Source organism: Mirounga leonina, unplaced genomic scaffold (genome assembly GCF_011800145.1).
Source record: "Mirounga leonina isolate KUSES-001 unplaced genomic scaffold, KU_Mleo_1.0 Mir_418, whole genome shotgun sequence".
NCBI classification, from domain to species: domain Eukaryota; kingdom Metazoa; phylum Chordata; class Mammalia; order Carnivora; family Phocidae; genus Mirounga; species Mirounga leonina.
Window position 1 is genome coordinate 15,472,546 of NW_023270739.1, and position 21,932 is coordinate 15,494,477.

Consider the following 21,932-nt stretch of genomic DNA (forward strand, 5'->3'; position numbering starts at 1 on the left):
CGATGCTTGTCAGGCAGTCCTGGAGCTCAGGAAAACTCTTTATTTCATGTCTCCCACACTAAAAAAACACTGGAGTCATTTAAAGGATACAGATTCTCCTGAGGGCGGAAGTCAGGGTTTGTTCTTCCATGTTCAACAACACTGATCTTCCGATTTACCATAGAAAATATGAACCAGACATTCAAGGACTCCTTTTGGACAGAAATTACACTTAATTATGTCTCTATTCTTAGCAGCCTGGCACATCATAGAGGCTCAAGGAATCCTCCACAACAATCCTTAAAAACCCCATTTTAAAGACTAAGAAACTGAGGCATGGATTTGACCAAAGCTAAAGCTACACAGCTCATCAGCGGTGGAACTGGGAGTTAGTCCACTGGTTTTGAATATCAAATATGAGAATTTTTTTTTTTTTCCTTTGGCAGATGCTTTGTCACTCTGTCACGAAATTGTGGGAGGGGAAGGGGGTGGATTTCTAGCAACCTCTATTATTGGCTTGTTTTCTATCCTGGGTAAATATTAGGCAGGCCCTCAAGGCTTTGATGCCCCGATTTTTTCACATCTTTTCTGAACCTCTGACTTAGCAGTGTGTTTTTTTTAATTTTGTTTTCCCACTGGCAATGAATGCCTCATCTCAGATTCCTGATCTGAAAATATGGGGGTGAATGACATCTTCCTACCTGTTTGAAGGAGTCCGCTCTTCAATACCCACCAGCTCAGTCCTCGCCCCCCCCCCTGTTTTATTTTCTTCTGAAGGCTTAGCACTAAACCTATTTATTAATTTATTTTCTGTCTTGCACACAGAATGGCAGCCTGGCAGGGGAGGCAGGATCCTCTACTTCATTCACTGCTTGATCCTCAGTGCCTGGAATACTGCTTGGCCCACAGTAGAGGTCCTCAGTGATTATTTGTCGTCACATCCTTTTAAACAGTACCTTCTATTTATTGAGTGTTGAGCTATATGGCAAGAACTGTACTAAATGTTTAATGCATTACCTCATTCTTATTCATATTCTCACAAGATCCTGGCAAAGTGGCTCTACCACTGTCTTTTGGGCGCTCTCAGCAGTTACGTAAACAGCTCGAGGACATGCGAATGCATTGCAACCCAGGTTGTGCTCTTACCTTTGCTCTTTATTGCTGTGCTCAGGGTTACAATGCTACCTCTATGTAGCTTTCTGAAGTCAAAGCACAGAAAGATAGTTGGCTTAATGGTTAATAGAAAGGACCCTGCCCCTGACCCCTAATCGAAATCTAAATTAGGATCCCCGCTCTGCCCTCATGGGGAGGCGGGTAGGGGAAGAAAGGATTATTTCTTACAATTTTTGTCATCAGCAGATCTCAAGGTTATTCGCACTGCAGAGAACCCGCTTCCCGTGCTCTCGAATCACGGACTTGCCAACCCTACCTAATCCCCAGCAGACAGGTAGCCCCAAGCTCCATCCAGGGCCTGCAGCCAAGTCCGGCCTCCCGGGGGGGGGGGGGGGGGCACCACACCCTCCCCTCGGGGCGGCCCCGCTGGATGACCTGGAGCCCACTGCGTCAGGACAACGCCTACCGGGGGCGTTACTGTGGCGGGTACCTCGCAGGGGACATCTTTGGAATCTGTCCTCCCCTCCTAACGCCAGGTTAAAAACCTCAGCAGCACGTGCTGTTTGCAAAACTGCCTGCCACCGACGCCCCAGAGTTAGAGACCTTACTCACGAGGGGAGCCAGCATGTCAGCTACGGTCCTGGGGAACGGAAGCTTCGGCCGGAAACTCTCCTACGCACAGGTGAGCCAGAACTGGCCCGGCTGCACGCTGCGCAGGGAGGGGAATTTGATCCCTGGTGGTAAAGGGCCTGAGGAATGTTGTTTCCTACTCCCTTAAGCTCACGGAGGAGTCTGAATTTATTTGAAGGTGATGAAAATGTCCAGGAAGGCAACAGATAGCACAGGTCCTCAACAACTGTTCCCTAGGGAAGGACATCTATCCTGTGGGGCTTTCAGGGAAAGAATGCTGCTTTAGGAGTTGGGGATCTGGCTTTCAGAGCTGCCCCCAACTAGCTGTGTGTCTTTGGACAAGTCACTATCCCTCTCTGTTGCCTGTTTTCTCTTTCCTACCCTGAAGCAGCTGGTTCGTAATGATCTGGAATGGGAGATGGGATTCTTCTAGATCTGCTCTACTGTCATATTTATGAAGTGCTCTCAGCCAGCTATCACAATGGCAAAATTGTAAGAAATTATATCCTTTTTTCACCTTTGGGAGAAAATGAGGCATGAGGACGTCTCAGACTTACTCAGACCTGGGGAAAGAGAAAATTAAACAGAGAGGAAAATGAACAAGACTTAGCCCTGGACTGGGAATTTGAGAGAACCCTAGATGTGACTTGGGGATAATGCTCAGGGTGTATTCTGTTCTCTGGGATTCATTGCCTTTCTCTTGAGGTGGAAACTTGCAGAACACATTCTTTAATTGACTTATCACACTCCCAGGTTCTAGGATTCAGCTTAAAGCCCAGCCCGGGGAGATAACACGACTTTACAGACATGTGTCATCTGCAGGATTAGTGAGAGCCATCTAGGGAACAGATAGGCTGGAGAGGAGAGAATGGTTGATGTTTTAGTATAACTAGAGAAACCACAAAACTTTGGACTGACTTTTTTTGAGTCCCGTAAGAAAGACTTCCTTTGAAAAAGGTATGCAGTGCTTGATTGACAGAACTTCCTACTGAGGAGGGATAGCATAGGCATCACACAGATCCCAGAACAGATCCTGGCTCTGTCATCATTTATTTCCAGTGCCATTGGCAATGGAGGAAGTGGGACAGTGATCTGGTTAGGGAGCCATGGGAGCTTAAAGCTTTATTTATAGAACACTTAGAAGACTGAGAACCACAGATTCTTACTCTTGATGACTGGGGGTAGAGAGGAAGGTTTAGAACAGGCTGGGTAATACCTTTGTATTGAAAGCAGGGTATTGAACTTTGCAAAGCTTCAGGCTTATCCATTTGAAAAATTGGAATAAAAATACCCATGTCCTAGACTTGGGATGAGAATTCAATGAAATAGTGTCTGTAAAGCTCTTAGCAAAATTCCTGGAGCATAGTGTCTAGCCAGAACTGATTTGTTTGTTTGACAAAATGTGTCTGGAACATTGGCAAGAGAGACAAGCACTGAGTCAAGCACAGTGGTTGGGACAGCTACACCACGGAGGGATGCTGGACATGGAGGCAAGAGATGTGAGCTCTCATCTTTGGTTTACTGAAGCTGTGTAGTGGGGAAGTTACCTAACCAGGGTGAAGAGGCTCAGTTTTGTATCTGTAAAATTTGAGGTGGAGGTAGATTGGGGGGATTGGACTGGAATAGTCTTTAGGATTCCTTCCAGCTCTGACAGTCTGCAAAAAAGACATAGTTTATGCCTTCTCGAAGCTCCCAACCCAGATGAATAGCACACACCCGACATAATTCTGATACAAGGCTGGAGAGCACGTGACATATCATGTGCTCTACACACACAACAGGCATGACAACCCTGCAAGAGATGTTTGGCTCCTTCATTCACACAGGAGACTAATTGTGCCCCTACTATGTGCCGGGCACAGCAGAGTTTCTGCGCCATTGAAACATATTCTAGTGGAGGAGAAAAACAAAACAAAAACAAATCAAATGGACACATAATTTCATGTAGAGAAAAGAGCTGTGGAGAAAAATAGAACAGGGCAGTGGAATACAAGAGGAGGGGAACTTGGAAATCAGAGCTCTGAATGGCGAAGCCAGTGTTCAAACACAGATCTCACTTCCGACCCCCAGGGCACTCCTCTACCACACTGCTTCCTCCTGCAGAGACAGGCTGGAATATAGAGTGTCCGAGGCAGGATGTCTGCATCTTGTTTTCGGTTTTGTCTTCCATTGTGGATGTGTACGTGTATATTCACACATGCAGATACAGGCCTCCTACCATGACTCCAAAAAACACTAAGATTGAAAGTGCCCCTGAAATACCTCACTAAATTTTGTTCGTAATTTTGAAAAAATGCTCTTTTCCAAAGATAACAGAGTGTATTTGTTAGACACAACCATAGAGAATGTGTTTCTCCTGTTAAATGGATTGCCTGATGATCAGAATTCTTTCCTTCCTGGGTGCTAGTAAAGTTCGTTTTCCCTGCCCTATTTCTTCCTATCTAGTTTCTGAGCTACTTTTCTCTACCTTTACCCATCCTGGGTATAGATGTTTCTAAGTCAACTCACATGCCTTTTGAAAACAAATAAGGTATAGATTATGAGCCAAAAACATATGCTGGGAGAGATTTGCTCAAGGTCCCATGCTGGATCAACATAGCAAGGTTGGAACCAGAATCCACCCAAGGCCACACACCATATCACAAACTTCCATGAGCTTCTTTTCATTTAAGGTCCCTCAAGTTTTGAAAAGGGGAGCTGTTGTCTCAGTTGGGTCTGTCACTGGGAGGCAGAATTAGGACTGTGAAATTGTTGGATCCATGTTCAAATCCAAGCTCTGTCACTCATTAGCTGGGTGTCTTTGGACAATTCACTGAACCTAACAGGGTCTATTTCCTCATTTGCAAAATAATAGCACCTACCTCATGGTGCTATTGTGAGGACTGGATGAGCTAATTACATGTAAACTCTTATAACAGTGCTAGTTGCTGCCAATGATGATGTTTATTAACTATAAAAAGCACCAAGTATGACTCCTGGCACATAGTGGTATTCATTTAATGGCAAGTCCTATTATTAATATTAATAATGACAAAGAGTAGTACCTAATCATATGGTAAATGTGAATTTGCAGACACATTTGAGAAAAGTCATATTTTAAAAAAATAGGCTGTGCATTTATCAGTGGTTGCAAAATCTTTCGTGGTTAAGAATCATCTGGGATCTTTTGAAAATGCAGATTCTAAGATCCTACCCCTGATACTCAAATTTGATAGGTTAGGGTGGGGCCCAGGAATCTGCACTGGAACAAAGAATCCCCAGGTAATTTTGAAGGGGAGAAACAAGGAACACTCTTTGAAAAACTCTGATCTAGAAAGCGTATGGGGAGAAATTGAAGGGGACAGGCGTGGGCAAGCATAGGCTGTCAGGCGGGGTATTGAATAACTGGTCTACAAGAAATAAGGGCCTTAATATGGGACATAGTGCCCATAGCAGAAGGAATTATATAGAATGATATTCAGGAGCCTGGGTTATTAACCTGCTACCCACCACCTGTGTCACTTCAGAGGAGTGACACCTTTCTTTCTCTGGCATAGTTTCCCCATCTGCAAAATAAGGGGGTGGAACTAGATGAACTCTAAAGACAGGGCCAGCTCTGCGAGTCAAGTCCCACATGGGCATCAGAAGCCAAATGGAATGCATAGAACCAGGAGGGATTGTTCACCTCAGCTGGGGAATACAGTGGTCTCCTGGCAGAAGTGAGACCCAAAGAGGGCTTTTGAGTCAGGCTAAGATATGTGAAAGGGGAGGAGGGAGAGTGGTGCAGGGCATTTGCTTTAATGAGGAGCTGAAAAGAAAAAGAGAAAGCCAGTTTGCTGGAGAGGCAGTTCCTGTGGGTGGGCCTCAGGCGATGAGGTCCCAAGATACTGCTGAATATCAGAAAGAGGTATTTTATCCTGTTGGCCATGGGGACCCTTTGAAGAATTCTGAGTAGAAGAAGGACACAAGTAAAATTCTGTTAGGGCCGGATCGATACAGATCACTAAGAGCTGGATTAGTGTGGTAGCAGTAGGAACAAAAGAAGGACCTGACCCCAAGGGTCACTTCTGGAGAAGGTCAGATAGGACTCGGACCAGCACAGGGGCAGGAAGGTGGTGGTGATGGGAGTCTTGAGGAAGGGTGCATTCAAGCCTGAATTGCCCCAGTCATAGGTGGTGTCTGTTGAGTTGTATCTGGAACGTGTTACTTTTCTTTGAGGCCAACAGAAGAGAATGTTGCCAGTTGAACCATCAAGAGAGTAATTTCCTTACAAGAGAGTAATTGCTCTGCATGGTTTCTTTTCTTCCTAGTTCTAGATACATGCTGTTGATTTGTGGGCACATATGGAACTTTATATATTATTGTAAAACTTGACTGTACAATTTTTAAAGGTTGCAGCAAACCCTGTAACGCCAACCCTAATCCCACCTTAGTTTGCTGTCACGTGCATGTAGAAAGTGCTAGATCCATGTCAAACTTTGCTGTGTAGTATAAGACATCCATCTTCTGATAGGTTATTTGTGTTACTTTTATGTATTTTGTGACTCTTTCAATAACTGGATATCTTAGATACTAGCATACCAGACAACGTTTTCCTGAGTGTGATGCTTCCCTGAGATCTTTGCCAAAGGCCAAGAAGTCATTATTGTGTATTTATAATATTTCCATCATTTTTATATGTAAGCTGTTTTATCTTTTTGTTTTTTTCATTATGTGAATACTGCTTTGACAGGGCTTACGATTAGCATGATTTTCCAGATAAGGAAACTTAGAAGGCCATGCTATCCGCCCAAAGTGTTTCAGTTGATAACTGGGAGACAGAGGACTTCAACCCAGGTCATTGGTCTCAAACACCCATTTTTAGTACTTTCCACACCATATTTTTCAGTGTTTTCCCAGATACTTTTTGAACTGTCTTATACCATCTCTAAGGATCTTTGTGTGGTGTATGTGTCTAGTAAGCCAAATATTGAGCTCCTGATTCATTTATTCATTTATGGATTATTCATTTTTGGATCTCAGAGTCCTAATAGTGTCTGGCACTTGGTAGGTGCTCATTAAAAGGTATTGAAACTATAGGATGACTGGTGACATCAGTGAATAATTAAAGTTTTCTAAAATTGAATTCTGACCTAAGAGCATCATTGAAAATATCACTTCCCTTGACTTACTTATTTTCCACCAGAAATTATATTCTGTGTAGAATATATGTAGCTTATTGTATTCTAAGCCTTGACTGTAAGAGAGAGTTCATGCCAGCCTCTTCCTTGGAGATTTCACAAGAAAATATTTTAACCAAAAGCACTTCATCTTGTAGGAAACAAGCTATATTGAAGACAACTCCAATCAAAATGGTGCCATATCTCTGATCTTCTCACTCAAAGAAGAAGTTGGTGCCCTGGCCAAAGTCTTGCGCTTATTTGAGGTAAGTACTCATTTCCGCCTTGGATAATGCATAGTGGACTTCTGGGTTATTTTCTAATTGAGTGCAGCAAGAAGAACATGGGATCTGGAACTGGAAGACCTGATTTTCAGTTCAGACACTGACATTAACCAACTGTGTGACTTGAGTGAAGTCATTCTAGCTGGGCTGCTGTTTCTCCATTCATAATCAGAATCAGAGTCACTAGTTGCATGCACAGAAAGCTGGCCCTGGTTTCAGACTTCTTTTATCAAGCTCTCCCTGAATTAACTACTATCTTCTCCGTGTCCCCAAAGCACTTTACTTTTAACTGCAGCACTTATCTGCCTTGTTACGTATATACATTTTCTGTCTGGGCCTGTTTCTTCAGGCAGGGGAACCTCAGCTCAGTCATCTTTATATCCTCTACAGATCAGTTTTATACATATTTAATGTTTAATAAAGAATGAAATTAAATTTAAATAGAAGCAAAGCAAATTAGGCTTTGTTTTTTTATTTTTTTCTCCTAGATTTTAAGAAGGAATATTTTTGAACCAATTAATTTTTACCCCAATTTTTCTTTAATAAAATTATATCTCGTGGGGTTCCTGGGTAGCAGAGTTGGTTAAGTGTCCAACTCTTGGTTTCAGCTGGCATCCTGATCTCAGGGTCGTGAGATGGAGCCCCAGGTTGGGCTCAGTGCAGAGTCTGCTTGGGTTTCGCTCTCCCTCTCTCTCTGAGCTACCCCCCCCGCCACTCTCGTGCACACACACTCTCTCTCTCAAATAAATAAATGTCCTTAAAAAAATTATATCTGGTGACTGAATGAATAAATCAACAGAGAAGAGACACATCTCCCATGCAGAAGAATTACAAATAATTTAAGTAGATAGTCTGTACTCAAAGAAGAGAATCAATCCCCACTCTTTAAGTGTGGGTGGCACAGTGTGACTTTCTTCCAAACAGGACAGGATGGAAAGGGGGTGGGGAACCCAATAAACAGTAGATCAGCTGGGTGATGAAGGTCAATATCAACAGTGATGACTCATGTAGGTAGGATTAACCCTTGGTATGACTTGATGAAAATGGTACTTGACCTCCGTGTTCTTCTTCCCCTGAAACCATAATCTCAGGCTAGCTATGAGAAAAACATCAGACAAGCCTCAATTAAGGGACATTATACAAAATACCTGACCCATATTCCTCAAAACTATCAAGGTCATCAAAAACAAGAAGCGTCTGGGAATTGTCACACTCAAGGGAGGAGCCTAAAGGGATATAACATCTAAATGTAATGTGGGTCTGGAATGGGAGCCTAGTACAGAAAAAGGATATTAGATATAAACTAAAAAAAATTCAAATACATTATGGTCTTTGGTTTATGAAAATGCATCAATATGAGTGCATTAATTATAACACATATTCCATACTAACATAAGATGCTAGTAATAGGGGAAACTGGGTGTAGAGTATATGGAAATCTTTCATACTATCCTCTCAGTTTTTTTATAAATCTAAAATCTATCTAAAAAATAAAGTCTGTTTTTAAAAACGTTGAACTTGGCTATCCAAAGGAGGTGGGGGTGCGGTGGGGAGGGGAATGTCTACCTGAATGAGAGAAAACAATGAGCACAGAGAAGAGAGACAGAGTATTTTCTGAATGACAAACTGTTCAGGAGGAAGAATGTATCTGTAAAATGCTCCTATGCAACATTTTAGCCTTTTTATTATACAGTCAGCATTTTCCCCTTGAGAGGTCAAGCCTTAATCAGTTAATAAATTAAATAATAGTAAATTAACAGGATGTTTTCAACCTAATAAATAAACCACAAGTAACTAAATTACCAAGACTAGATAAAATGCACCCAGAGGAGGTGTGTATGTGTGTGTGTGTGCGTGTGTGTGTGTGTCTGTACATATTCAGGTTGAACTTTTTAAAGCATTATTCAAAACTCACCTGCCATGGTCAATAAGTGGTAATTACACACATTCACAGAGGAGGAAACAGAGGTCACTGTATTGGGATTGGTGAAGGGTTTTTTGTTAGTGTGTGTTGTGTTTTTTCCAAATATATTTCAGAAGTTGCTCTAGACATTGTACAGACCAGCATCCCTTCTACCCTTTTTAACAGACTGGCAAAATGCAGAGTTAAGTTATACTCATTCAAAGTGTTGAAGGAAGATAGAAAATTGAATTCTAGTGTCTGAGGAACCACAGCATGTGATAAACCAGGCACGGAGGATCCTTGATTTGGTCCCCATTCAACCTGGTGTAGGAGGTATTACTGCATTTTCTTCATGAAGGAAGTGTAGTTCTGAGAGGTTGAGTCATTCATTCAAGGTCACACAGCTAATGTATGCTGATGATGGGATCCCGGATTTCAAAGCCATGAGCTCTCTCTGACACCTCACACCTCTCTGCCAAATACACTTGTCCCTGCACGTCTGGATTCTCTGGAGTTGTTTTTTTTTTTTTTTAATGCAAATATCGTGGCTCCATCCTCCTATTCTTTGAGGGAAAGGGATCTGTCACCAGGTTTTCCTTCTTTCTTTCAAATTGAAACATGTATCAAAGTGCAAGAAAAATAATGACCCATATTCCCCTCATCCACATCAGGCACTGTTCACGTTTTGACAAGTTCACTTCCATTTTTTTCATGTATGATTATGCTTTCAAAAATTACAAATTAACATACTGTTTCTTAAAAAAGAAATACAACACTAAAGATGCTGCTGTAGTCCTTTTTGATCTCCCCTCAATCCTGTCATGCTGCAAACTTCCTGGCCAAGGCAGCATTATTGTGAGTTTAGTATATTTTGGGTCAGTTCAGTAGAGCCATCAAGAGCATGGACTCAGGAGAGACAGCTGCGGCCTTGGGAAAATCGCTTGACTTCTCTGTGCTTCAGTTCCTTATGATAATAATAGCATCTGTTTCAAAGGGTAGTTCTGAGGATTAAATGACTTAATGCAGGTAAAACCCTCAGAGCAGTTAGTTATACATGAAGTGTTCAGGAAGAATTGCTATGTATTTTTTTTTCTGAATGCAGTGTTTTTGAGATATATACATGTTGATACATACAGATCAAGTTAATAACTTCTGAAGAGTAGTTCTTAATTTGCATATACCATGTTTTATTTATCCATCCCCCTATTTTGGGCATCCATGTTGTTTCCTATTTTCTGAAGTCACAGACAATTCTGCAATGCTCTGTTCTTTCCTCTTATTTTTTTGGTATGCAATGAGCAAATATTTCTCTAGGGTAGATACCTAGAATTTCAATTGCTGGTCCTAGGGATGAACATTTTTAATTTAATTTAATTTAATTTAATTTGAGAGAGAGAGAGCACAGGGCTGGGGGAGGGACAGAGGGAGAGAGAGAATCCCAAGCAGGTTCCATGCTCAGTGCGGAGCCTGACATGAGGTTCTATCCCATGACCCTGAGATTGTGACTTGAACTGAAATCAAGAGTTGGATGCCTAACCGACTGAGCCACCCAGGTTCCCCAACACTTTTAGTTCTAAAAGAAACTAAGTTGTTCTCCAAATGTCCTGTAACAATTTATGCTAACATTAGTTTACTGTGGGAACACTCATTTCTCTATATTTTTAAGGTTATTTGCTTATTATTACTTTTTAATCTTGGCCAATAGAGTGGGTGGGATGTGGTAATTTATTGTTTTAACTTTCATTTCCCTGATTACGAGTGAGATGATGGGGTGTCTTTTCATCTTTCATGACCTTAGATTTTATTCTTTTGTAAATTGTGACTTGTCCATTAGGATTTAAATTTTTTTCTGCTGCAATTTTATCTTGTTCTTACTGATTTCTTGACAATTTTTTGTAATCTGAATACCATTGTGTGGATGACATTTTCTCCTAGTCTCTTTATTCTGCTTGGGTTTATGGTATCATTTGTCATACTGAACTTTAAAATTCTAATGTAATTAATATTTTCAGTCACTTCCTTTATGGGTTTTGGATTTTTGTTTGTTTGTTCTTGAATTTTTCTGAAATTTCACTAGTGACTCTGATGCCCAATCAGGAATGAGAATCATTGCTCTAAGCTATTGCCAAGGAAGGAGTTATTGCTGTCACCAAGGACTATACCCACTACTTTCCATGAAATAAAGCATATTTAATACTCAGAATATTTTAATTTTTTCTATAAATTAAATCATTTGTTACTTAGTGATGGTAGGTGATATCATACCCATTTTAGAGACAAGGAAGCTAAAGGTCAGGGAGCTCAGTAGCTTGTCTAAGGTAAACACTCAATGTGGTAGAACCTCAGAAATTGACCTAGGGTCTGTGGTTCTAAAACCCCAGGCTTATCATTTTTATCAGAGAAAAATCAATTGTTTATGAGAAAGCAAAACAATATAACCATTATTTTGCATGTCTTCTTTTCAAGAGAATGATCTTTGAACTGGGACTGCCAGAACAAAGAATTGAAAACCAAGAAAACATGGTTGGGCTTTCATGCTAACCCTAAATCTCAGGATTTGGGTCCTTGGGGAAGCCACTTTATCCCATCACCATCTGCTACTTCTAAGGGGGTGAATTAGGGAGATTTCTGGGACTAAGACTTTATCAAGATTCAAAGGATAACTTATCAAGAGTTTATATCTTTTGTTCCAAATGCCATAGTAGGTACATGTTGTGATATAAAGAGTATTAGGAGCATAGATTTTGTACTATGGAGTTCGAATCCCAGATCTCATTGACTTTGGCAGATCATTTAACACATATGCCTGTGTTTATTCATCTATAAAGTGGGGCTAATGATTCATACCTCCAGGGAGCCATGAGATTTTATATGCTACATAAAATGTGTGATATGTCTCTGAGCCTACAGAAGATGCTCATACAATGTCTTTTCTTTTATCCCTTCCACATGTGATCTATGAGCCCTATCAGAAATCCTGGAAAAATTATAAACATGAGAAGGTAACATCTGTTAGAAGACTAGAGAGAGTCCAAAGTCTTGATTTTTAATTTTTCTTTTTAGAACAAGGTAAAAAAAATCTAGAATGAATTATTTAATATGGTTTGTGAGCATTCACAGGCAAATGGCAATGACCAAAAGTCAGGGCAGGGCCATTAGAGAAAAGCAGAGTAGCTTGGTAGAGCAGAGAGACTGTGGTGACCATAATGTGTCTGTGTACTTATATCTCTCATGATATCTGGGTGAATGAGGGTGGAAGAGCAAGCATTAGATGGAAATAGAAGCAAAACTCCTAAATTTTGTAGTTGACACTGAACTTCTGTACCATATAAAATGAAGCCAAGGATAATACATGGCAAAACCAATGAAAGAATCTAAACTATATTTTATGCAGTGTTTCCTAAATGATATTCTATTGAATTCTATACATTAGTAGGTATTTTATTAGAAGAGCGTTCCAAGGGTGGATATGTCTGAAAAATTCTACATCTAGATTTTGGAAAGCCATTGTACATATACACATATTAAAGGCTCCGGGAAGCCCTGCAGAGAGGATATTTATCTCCAGGAAGACCTGCAGAGGAGAATGTTCTGTTACTCAGTATTTCCCAAATGTATTTGGCCAGGGGGTCTTGTTCAAGGAAGGCCTATTAATATTTTGCTGTTCTATAGTTATGCATTTTAGAGTTATGAGCTCCAGACCACCAGTTATAACCTAGGTTTAGGGTCCCAACAAGTAGAACAGCATTGGGTTAAGAGTATACTGTCTAGAACCAAACAGTTTGAGTTCAACACCCTGTTGCACTGTGTATGAGGTGGATGGGCTTGGAGAAGTTATATAAGCTCTTAGTGGCTTAGTTTCCTATTTTAAAATAAAGGTAACAATAAGCCTATATTACAGGGCTGCTGTGAAAATCAAATGAATTAATGCATCTAAAATATTTGTAAGAGTATCTGGCACATGGTAAGAGCTGAATAAATGTTTACTCTTGGGGTGCCTGGTGTCTCAGTCAGTTAAATATCTGCCTTTGGCTCAGGTCATGATCTCAGGGTCCTAGGATCAGCCCCGCATCTGGCTCCTTGCTCCATGGGGAGCAGGCTTCTCCCTCTCCCTCTGCCTGCCGCTCCCCCTGCTTGTGCTCTCTCTCTTTCTGTCAAATAAATAAATAAATAAAATCTTAAAAAAATAAATGTTTACTCTCATTTCTATGCACCACAGTTTTAGAGGGTCATAGAACTTCAGGAACTCTTAAATTCCTGGCAGTATGAAAAGGAGTTAAAGGGTTAGGATTGTTTGTCTTGAAGAGGGAAGATGGGACAAGGAAATATTTGAAGGGCTATTATGGGAGAAAAATACTACTTATTTTCTATTACTTCAGAGGTAAAAGGGCAAGGTGTAGAAATTACAAGAAGCATATTTCAAATCACTTAAAGGCAATATCTCTACTATGGAAGGGTGCTAGAAGGCATTGATTTCAAGTACTACTACCGTGAAAACAGCCAGCAAAAGGCAGGGCAGAATCAAAACAAAAATGATTGTGTAAATAAACTTACCTTTCCTTAATAGAGACAAAGGATACAAATCTATCCAGCTCCCCCAAGATTGGCAATGGAGTGAGAACATTCCATATGGGAGAATCACCTGTACCCTATGAATCCCTCACTGCAGTCATATCTCTGTTTAATGAGCAAGACCATCCTTTGATGGCTTGCAGCATATCAGAGATCCAACAGGGACATTTAACTAAACATTAATACATGCTCAGAGTAATAAACGAAACACTAACAGTTATATGAACCTAGACCATGTGGCCCCCCTGGCCTGACTCCATATGGTGGCAGCTTTCTTAGCCCCTAGCCATCAGGAGGACATACAGACATCCTAGCTCTTCAAACAAAAAGTGAGATCTGCAGAGTGAGAGCAGATTTCTCCCAGCATGGTCAGGATTCATTCCCTGCCTGAGAGCCCATCTTTTCATCAGATGATTAGCACCCAAGTCACCATCCCATTAAGGGATGATGTTGCCTGCCAATGGACTCGTGGCCTTGTCAACCTCAGCTAGTAACAACATCAGAATGTAACACAATCAGTTCGGTATTTATAACAGAAATACAGAAGTACTATGTTTGCCTGTGTTTGCTGAGTGGTGAGACAGTGAAGCAGATGTTTTAGTGACTTGGGGTCAAACAATTAGAAATACACCAAAGCCTCTACCTGCTAATCTGCCAATATCCCAGTGTCCTCAGTTGTTCTAATTTTCAATTCTTCATGCTTTTATTTAGAAGTTGTCTGTAGCTCTCTATATTTTTAGCCTCTACTAGCTCATGTCTGCACCTTCTTAGAAAAATAGTCTCCAGAGAGTCTTTGCTGCAAGTGGCTTAGTAATGGGCTGTAAAATTGGATGCCAGCTCCCTGGGGAGGTTGCAAAGAAGAGGTCTCCGTCCTTCTGCTAGCATTCCACTAATCACCTTACTATAGATTCTCTAGGGAAGAGAACAAGCAAATATATGGATATACAGAGCACTGAAGTTCATGGGTATGCTCAATTAGCATCATTTAATTGATGGGAACAGAGAGGTTCTGACTAAGCAAGCTGCCTAAGGCTAGACATTTAGAGCGAAAACCACTTCAGAGTTTACCCTCCATTTTCACAGTGGACGGGGCTTTTGGAAACAAATGGAAAAGGCCCAGTCAATATTTGTCACATTCACTTCCTATGCTCTGCCTGTGCCCAGATGACCCATGCCTTTTCTCCATTAGATATTCGGTGAGCTCCTCCTCTCTCATTTATGCATTCAATTAATATTTTTTGAGTATCTACTGTTATCAGACCCTATAAAGGTGCTGGGGAGACTGGGGTGAGTCAGATAGTCATTCTCTGCCCCTACAGAAATGTGAGAAGCTCTGGGTTCCATGAGGCAGAGTTGGCCAGGAAAGGTTTCTTGCAGATGTAATGTTTAAGCTGAAATCTGAAGAGGGTAGCTAGGAGAGAAGAAGGAGGAACTTAATTCCAGAACAAAGAAACAAATAACTTGAAGGGAGAGAATAAACAAGTGCTCAGGTCACAGAATCCTCACAGCCTTTCCATCTGCCAACTGTTCCTGGGGACAGAGGCTAGGGTGCACGGGGGACATCTAGGCTGATATGCCATGTTTACTATCTAAAGTTTGGACTTTAAGGTCCTGCCTGTGATCCTTGGGCCTGCCCTGGAAAGTGGGACGGAATCTAGAATGAATCATGAGCGTTGCCTTTACCCCTCTGGCCGTAGGCCTGGAGCAGTCGTGAGCAGTACAAGTGTTTACGGGAACATTGCTTCTTTAATCAAAATAAGAAGAGCTTTGAGCTCCACTGGAGGAAAAAAAAAGTTCTTACAACCCAGATGACTTGTAAAATTTTCTTTAAAGCCCCCAGTATAGATTATGATACAAAGAACACCCATGCAACTCACTCTCTGCTTAAGAAATAGAACATTGTGTGAGTGACCCAAGTCCCTGGATAGCCTTCCCCATGGGCTTCCTCCTCAGATACAGCTATTAATCTGAGTTCGATGTTACTCCCACCTATCATTTTAGCCTTTGCTATATAGAGCTACCCATTAGTGACGTATGGCCTAGTTTTGCAAGCTTTGACTCTTTGTAAAATTGGAATAGTATTGCAACAGTCCTGTAGTTTTCTTTCTTGACAGAGTGGTGAACGTTGCTTTGGAGATTTGTTCAAGTTCATAATGTTCTGGCTATTTCATTCTCCACTCTATATATTCATGGTGTGACTATACTTGATCCTCTCCTGTTGGTGGACATTTAGGTTGCTTTCATTGTTTACCCATACGGATGGTGCTGCATTAAACTTTATGTACAGGTCAGGTGACTATGTATTGACTAGAAGAAAGTCAGATTGAAAACTGACACTGTTTTTAGCTGCTAAACCCTTTAGAGCTGGACATATTTTTTTTTTTAAAGATTTTATTTATTTATTTATTTGAGACAGAGAGAATGAGAGAGAGCATGAGAGGGAGGAGGGTCAGAGGGAGAAGCAGACCCCCTGCCGAGCAGGGAGCCCGATGCGGGACTCGATCCAGGGACTCCAGGATCATGACCTGAGCCGAAGGCAGTCGCTTAACCAACTGAGCCACCCAGGCGCCCAAGAGCTGGACATATTTGAGAAATAGCAACACAGAGCTACTTTTTAACTTTTATGATGAAGTTTGATCTCACATGGTGAAAATTTAAAGAGTGCCATGACCCCATTGATGACACATGAGTTGTGATTGCTCTTTGGTAGCCCTGGGCTGAAACAGATCCTTTTTCATCTTATGACCTTCTTGGCAAGAAAAGGTATACAAAGAGGAACACAGTAACAAAAAGGCTCTTTTCTCTAAAGCCTCTAAAAGAGCCTGGATTAAGCTGCTACCCCAGTTCTCCCCAGAAAGGGGTCTCCTCTGAGTTGGATGCAACCCCAACCCAATGGAGAGGAGGGTAGAGAAGAAATAATCTAACAGAGGGAGAAGACAGAGGGAAGAACAGGCCCAGAGATTACAACAGAGGTTCTTCCAGAGGAAGCAAGAGTGTGTCCCAAAAGATGGTCTCCAGGGTGTGTGAATCCCACTGACAATCCAGCTTGAACCTGACTGAGAACTCTCCTCCAGAGCAGGGTAGGGAATAATCTGGAGCCCACTCTAGAATTTAATTGTGCTGCCCATACTTTCCTGAATGTTTTTGGTTTCCTGTTCATCCAAGGGGGTTTAGGTTCCAGATTCTTGCTCAACCAGGGCTGTTCCTGGCCCTCTGCCAAGAGGAGATCAGCAAAATAGATAAGAAGCCCAGCCTCCTTCTATATATATCTATCTAGATATCTCTCAAATCCTTCTGTCATTTTACCCCAAATATTGTAGGGTCCTCCAGACCACTTCTGCCCTTGGCCCACTACAGTCTATTCTTAAAACAGCTACCTGAGTGCTCCTTTTAAAACACGAGTCCAAAAATGTATCTTCTGTGCCTCACTACCTTCTATAGCTTCTTATTGCCACTCTGAGTGAAAAAGCAAAGTTCAGGTAATGGCCGATAGGTCATTGTCAGTTACTGCTCTGCCTCCTGTCTTGTTGCTCTCCCTCTTGCTCATTCTGCTGCAGACACTCTGGCCTCCTTGGTGTTCCTCAGTCATCTTGTGCACTGTCTTACCCCAGGACCCTTGCACTTGCTGTTCCCTCAGGGCTTGCTCTCTCATTGGCTTCAGGTCTGTGCTTAAATGTCATCTGTTTATTTTTTGAGCCCTTCCTTACCACACTGTTTAAAAAAGCACCTTCATGGCACCCCTGGAATATCCAATCCCTCTTTGGCTTGGATTTTTTTCCATTCCATCTGAAGACTGTATACTCTATTTATTTTTCATAGTTACTGTTTATCTCCTGCTTCAAGAATTTGAGCTCCAGAAGAGCAGGGATTTTTCCCACTCTCTTCACTGTTGTATCCCAGCACCTGGGACAGTGTTTGGCACATGGAAGGTGCTTGATTAAATGAGTTATTGAAAGCTTCTGTTTACTTGAGACCAATGATTTGGGACATTCTTTGTGAATGTCTTTGATTTGCCTCCAGAAACCTCTGGAATAGGCCAGAACATAACTTCTTTTAGGTTTATTCTAAGGCAACAACATGGAGTGGTCCAAAAGGCTCTCCTTTTCCAGCCTCCTCCCATCTGAAAATATCTTCAGCTTTTCCTTCTCCTTTTTGAAACTTGCTTTCAGGAAAGAAGCTGAGAAAAATTTAGGGTAAAGCAAATAATGAAGGGTAAAATAACTCATAAAACATAATGTGTTTTGCCTCCCAGGGAAATGTATATCTATACCAAGCTGAGAGAGGCAAAGTATAATAAGTCCTTACTGGGTATCCATCAATGAAGCCAAAATGGTGTGAGATGTTTTTCCCTTTTTCTTACTGAGCTACCAGGTAATACTATTGTCTTTATTTTAAACATAAACAAATAAAAGTTCAGGATGACCAACTAATGTGTACAAAGGTGGTGAACAGCAGAACCAGAAGTTGAATTCAGATTAGTTTCCAAAGCCCTCCCTTTCTACACTATACCATTCTCCTTTTCTTGAGGAATGAGATAGAAGAAGAAAGAATGGACCCTAAGCTTGAAAAGATCCAGAAGGGCAAATCCGCTTTTCACCATTGCAATTTCTGTGTATCTGTAGTTTTATTCACTAGTGACCAAGACTCCTTTAGAAAGTTTTCTTCAAGGATGGGAACAGGAAGGTATTTCTGGCCAATCCTTATTAAAAGAGGCTATTCATTTCAGTTTATTTTTCTCTGAGTCCCCACACTCTCTACTCAGGAGTTCCGATCAATTAAGGTGTTACGCTGTTATCTTTTATGTGTAAATTCACTATTGGATAAATCATGAAATTGTCTTCGAAATGTTTAGCTCTAAACTTTCTTGCCTCCACCCAGATGTCCATGTAGAATAACAGAAAGTGTTCTTTATTTGTTCCTCACCCAAAGATGTGGTGAGTGTATGTGGGTCAATTTGTAAACCTACACAGGCCCCTGCTTAAAAATAAAAATTCATTTACCAAAAGGTAACTATGATCATAATCAGGTTTGGAGGTTCATTTCTAAAGTCTCCCTTTGCAACCAAAATTATTGGTATCTAAGGATCCACACTGATAAGCTGGAAAAACTCCAATAAGCAAATTGCATGCCAAACTTGAGAGTTAATTATTAACAAATTGATTCAAATGGGAAAGAAATAGTTTAGAGAGTTTGTCGGAGTGTTCTTAGCCAAAAACTTCACTCACATTTAAAAGATATATTTTTCTTTTCATTATATGAATAATATTGTAAGACTTTTGTCAAATAAATAGAAGTTGTACATAATCTCATAATAACTCATTTTGATGCATTTTATTCTAGTCTTTCTTTTGGCCTGGGCATAGTTTTTTAAAACATGTTTTAATTATCACATTCTTATATGTGTCATAAGTATTTTCCCAAGTTGTTGTCATTGTAAGCTTTTAAGATATAAAGTTAATTTTTCATTGTAAAAGTATAAGTGTTATTTTTAGAGAAGTTGAACTATGATAAAAAAATAGAAAGAAGGAAACAAAATCATCTGTAGGCCCATCGTCTATAAACTACAACTGTTAACATATTTTAGAGTGATTACTGACACTGCTTTATGCATGTTGTTGTTATTTATTTATTTTTTAAGATTTTATTTATTGGGAAACCTGGGTGGCTCAGTTGGTTAAGTGTCTGCCTTCAGCTCGGGTCATGATCCCAGGGTCCTGGGATCGAGTCCCACATGGGGCTCTCTACTCAGTGGGGAGCCTGCTTCTCCCTCTGCCTGCTGCTCCCCCTGCTTGTGCTCTCTCTTGCTCTCTCTGACAAATAAATAAATAAAATCTATTTGAGAGAGACAGTGAGCGAGAGAGAGCATGAGCAGGGGTTGGGGACAGAGGATTGAGGGCCAGAGGGATTTTTTTTTAATTGAAGTATAATTGACATACAATATCCTATCAGTTTCAGATGTACCTCATAGTGATGAGATATTTTTATACATTACAAAATGATCCCCACCATAAGTTTAGTTACCATCTGTCACCAAACAAAGTTATTACAATAGTATTGACTAATTCCCTATGCTGTGCTTTACATGCCCATGACTTATTTTTTTTTGTAACTGGAAGCTTCCACCTGTTAATCCCCTTCACCTATTTCTCCTGCCCCTCCATCTCCTACCCTCTCTGGTAACCAACCTTTTATATCATGTTGATTGATTTGTGAATGTTACTTACTTTTCAATGGTGGCATAATCTCCACTGAGTGATTCCACTATAATTTTCCTAATTGTTCCCCTATTGTGGGAGGTTAGTTAGTTTATGAATTTTGGTGAATTTTTCCCCCATAAGTTAGATCTCCAAACCTATAAAAACTGAGTCATGGGGCATATGTTGTTTTATGGCTATTCCTAAAGTGAGAGGCTTCTCTCTGGAAGTGCTTTTGTGAAGGGTGGAGTGTGGGTGTTGAACACAACAGCCTATAGTCTGTCTTCCAGCCCTTTCTCCACCGCGCACTTTTCCCACCCCTTCCATCACCTGCTGCACTCTTAAAAATAAGCATGCCAGAGGTGTGTCCACTCTTGTTTCTTGGCTTTACTGTATTTTCTGCTCTAAACAAGACAGGAACTGGTTATCTCTTCCTTTAAACTTTCAACTTAGGCAAATAGTAGGTGGAGCTTCTCTTTCTTTCTGAGCCAAGAAGGATGACATTGCTCTTTGCTTTGTTGAGGAAGTTACCTCTGTTTGTCTGGAAAGCTTCAGAGCAACTGCTATCTCTCTGGTCTTCCCTCCTCCACATACACTCTCCCTCTCCTGTTGGAACCCTCACATTGGGGTCCCTGGCCATCACTGTCAAGGCTGGATTGTCTGCAGCTGATGCCCATAAACAATGGCTCTATCATGTGCCCTTGGGGATTATGAGGAAGAAAGTGCAGGAAGAGTACCTGTGTGGGGTTACTTATTATTGTGTTTGCCATACCCAGAGGTTTTCATTTTTTGTGCTTTGCCCACTAGTAATAGTAATGATAAAAGCTGATATTTGCAGAATTCTCATGGTATCCCTGGCAGGAAGACAGTGTGGTCAGAACACCAATAACTTTCCAGCCACTTCTGGAAAAGCATCACCATCTCTGATTGCATATTTTACAACTCCCTTAACCTACTCAAAGGTTTGTTGGGAAGGTCACAGAACATAATTCTAAACTGTGAAGTGATAATCAAAACAACAAGATGTCATCGTTATAATTATCAGTGTTTTCTCTTCAACCATATGCCCTTAACAATCAAGGAGAAAGATATACTTCCTGGGGCACCTGGGTGGCTCTGTTGGTTAAGCGTCCTACTCTTGATTTCAGCTCAGGTCATGATCTCAGGATTGTGAAATTAAGTCCTGCATCAGGCTCCATGCTGGGTATGGAGCCAGCTTGGGATTCTCTCTCTCCCTTTCCCTTTGCCCCTCCCCCCCTAAAAAAATAATACTTCCTGAACTACAATATTGATGAATTTCATTTTTTTGGAATTATAGAATCAGTCAAATTAGATTTTTTTTCAGGTTATGCTTTGTTCATTTAAATGTTTGGGATAACCCCTATTAATTATTTATTTTAAGAAAGTATAGAGCATATTCCTTGGTTTTCTTCACAAAGAATAGTTCTGTCAATGAAATCAGATTTTCTGAGTAAGAAGCAGATGACTACCATGCATTTAAATTTGAGGACCGGGCGCCTGGGTGGCTCAGTCGTTAAGCGTTTGCCTTCGGCTCAGGTCATGATCCCAGGGTCCTGGGATCAAGTCCCACATCGGGCTCCCTGCTCGGCGGGAAGCCTGCTTCTCCCTCTCCCACTCCCCCTGCTTGTGTTCCTGCTCTCGCTATCTCTCTCTCTGTCAAATAAATAAATAAAATCTTAAAAAATAATAATAATAATAAATAAATTTGAGGACCAATTTAAGTAAATGACTTTTTCTTTTTCATGACAAAACTGATGATAGCTAAAACATCACCAGCCAAAGACATGGAAGTTGAGTAGCTATAGTGATTATTATTTTTTTTGGCGTTTAATAAAACCCACATATACATGAATCTTCCCTTCTCAATGAGGCCTCTTATGGTCCCCCTTATTTAGTTCTACAGTTTGTCCTCACTTTCCCCCAGGACTGCCTATCCCCTTCACCCTGCTCTGCTTTGTGTTTTTTCCCTTGGGCTTTTTCATTACAGTCATTATAAAATAATACATAAATCAGTTATCCTTTATGTTTGTTATTTGTCTCCCCCAACTTAAATGTAAGCTTTAGAAAGGGAACTATCTTGGTCTGTTTTGTTTACTGA

General features: G+C 40.9%; 1 protein-coding gene across 1 annotated transcript in view; it reads left to right on the plus strand.

The window, feature by feature from the left end:
- The first annotated feature begins 1,563 nt into the window (after positions 1–1,563).
- PAH (phenylalanine hydroxylase) overlaps positions 1,564–21,932 on the plus strand; it is a 67,293-nt gene continuing 46,924 nt past the window's right edge. The window contains exons 1-2 of the mRNA XM_034987713.1: positions 1,564–1,774; positions 7,019–7,126. Of these exons, the coding sequence (XP_034843604.1) occupies positions 1,718–1,774; positions 7,019–7,126 (165 nt within the window). The 5' untranslated portion in view covers positions 1,564–1,717. The remainder of the gene's footprint in view (positions 1,775–7,018; positions 7,127–21,932) is intronic.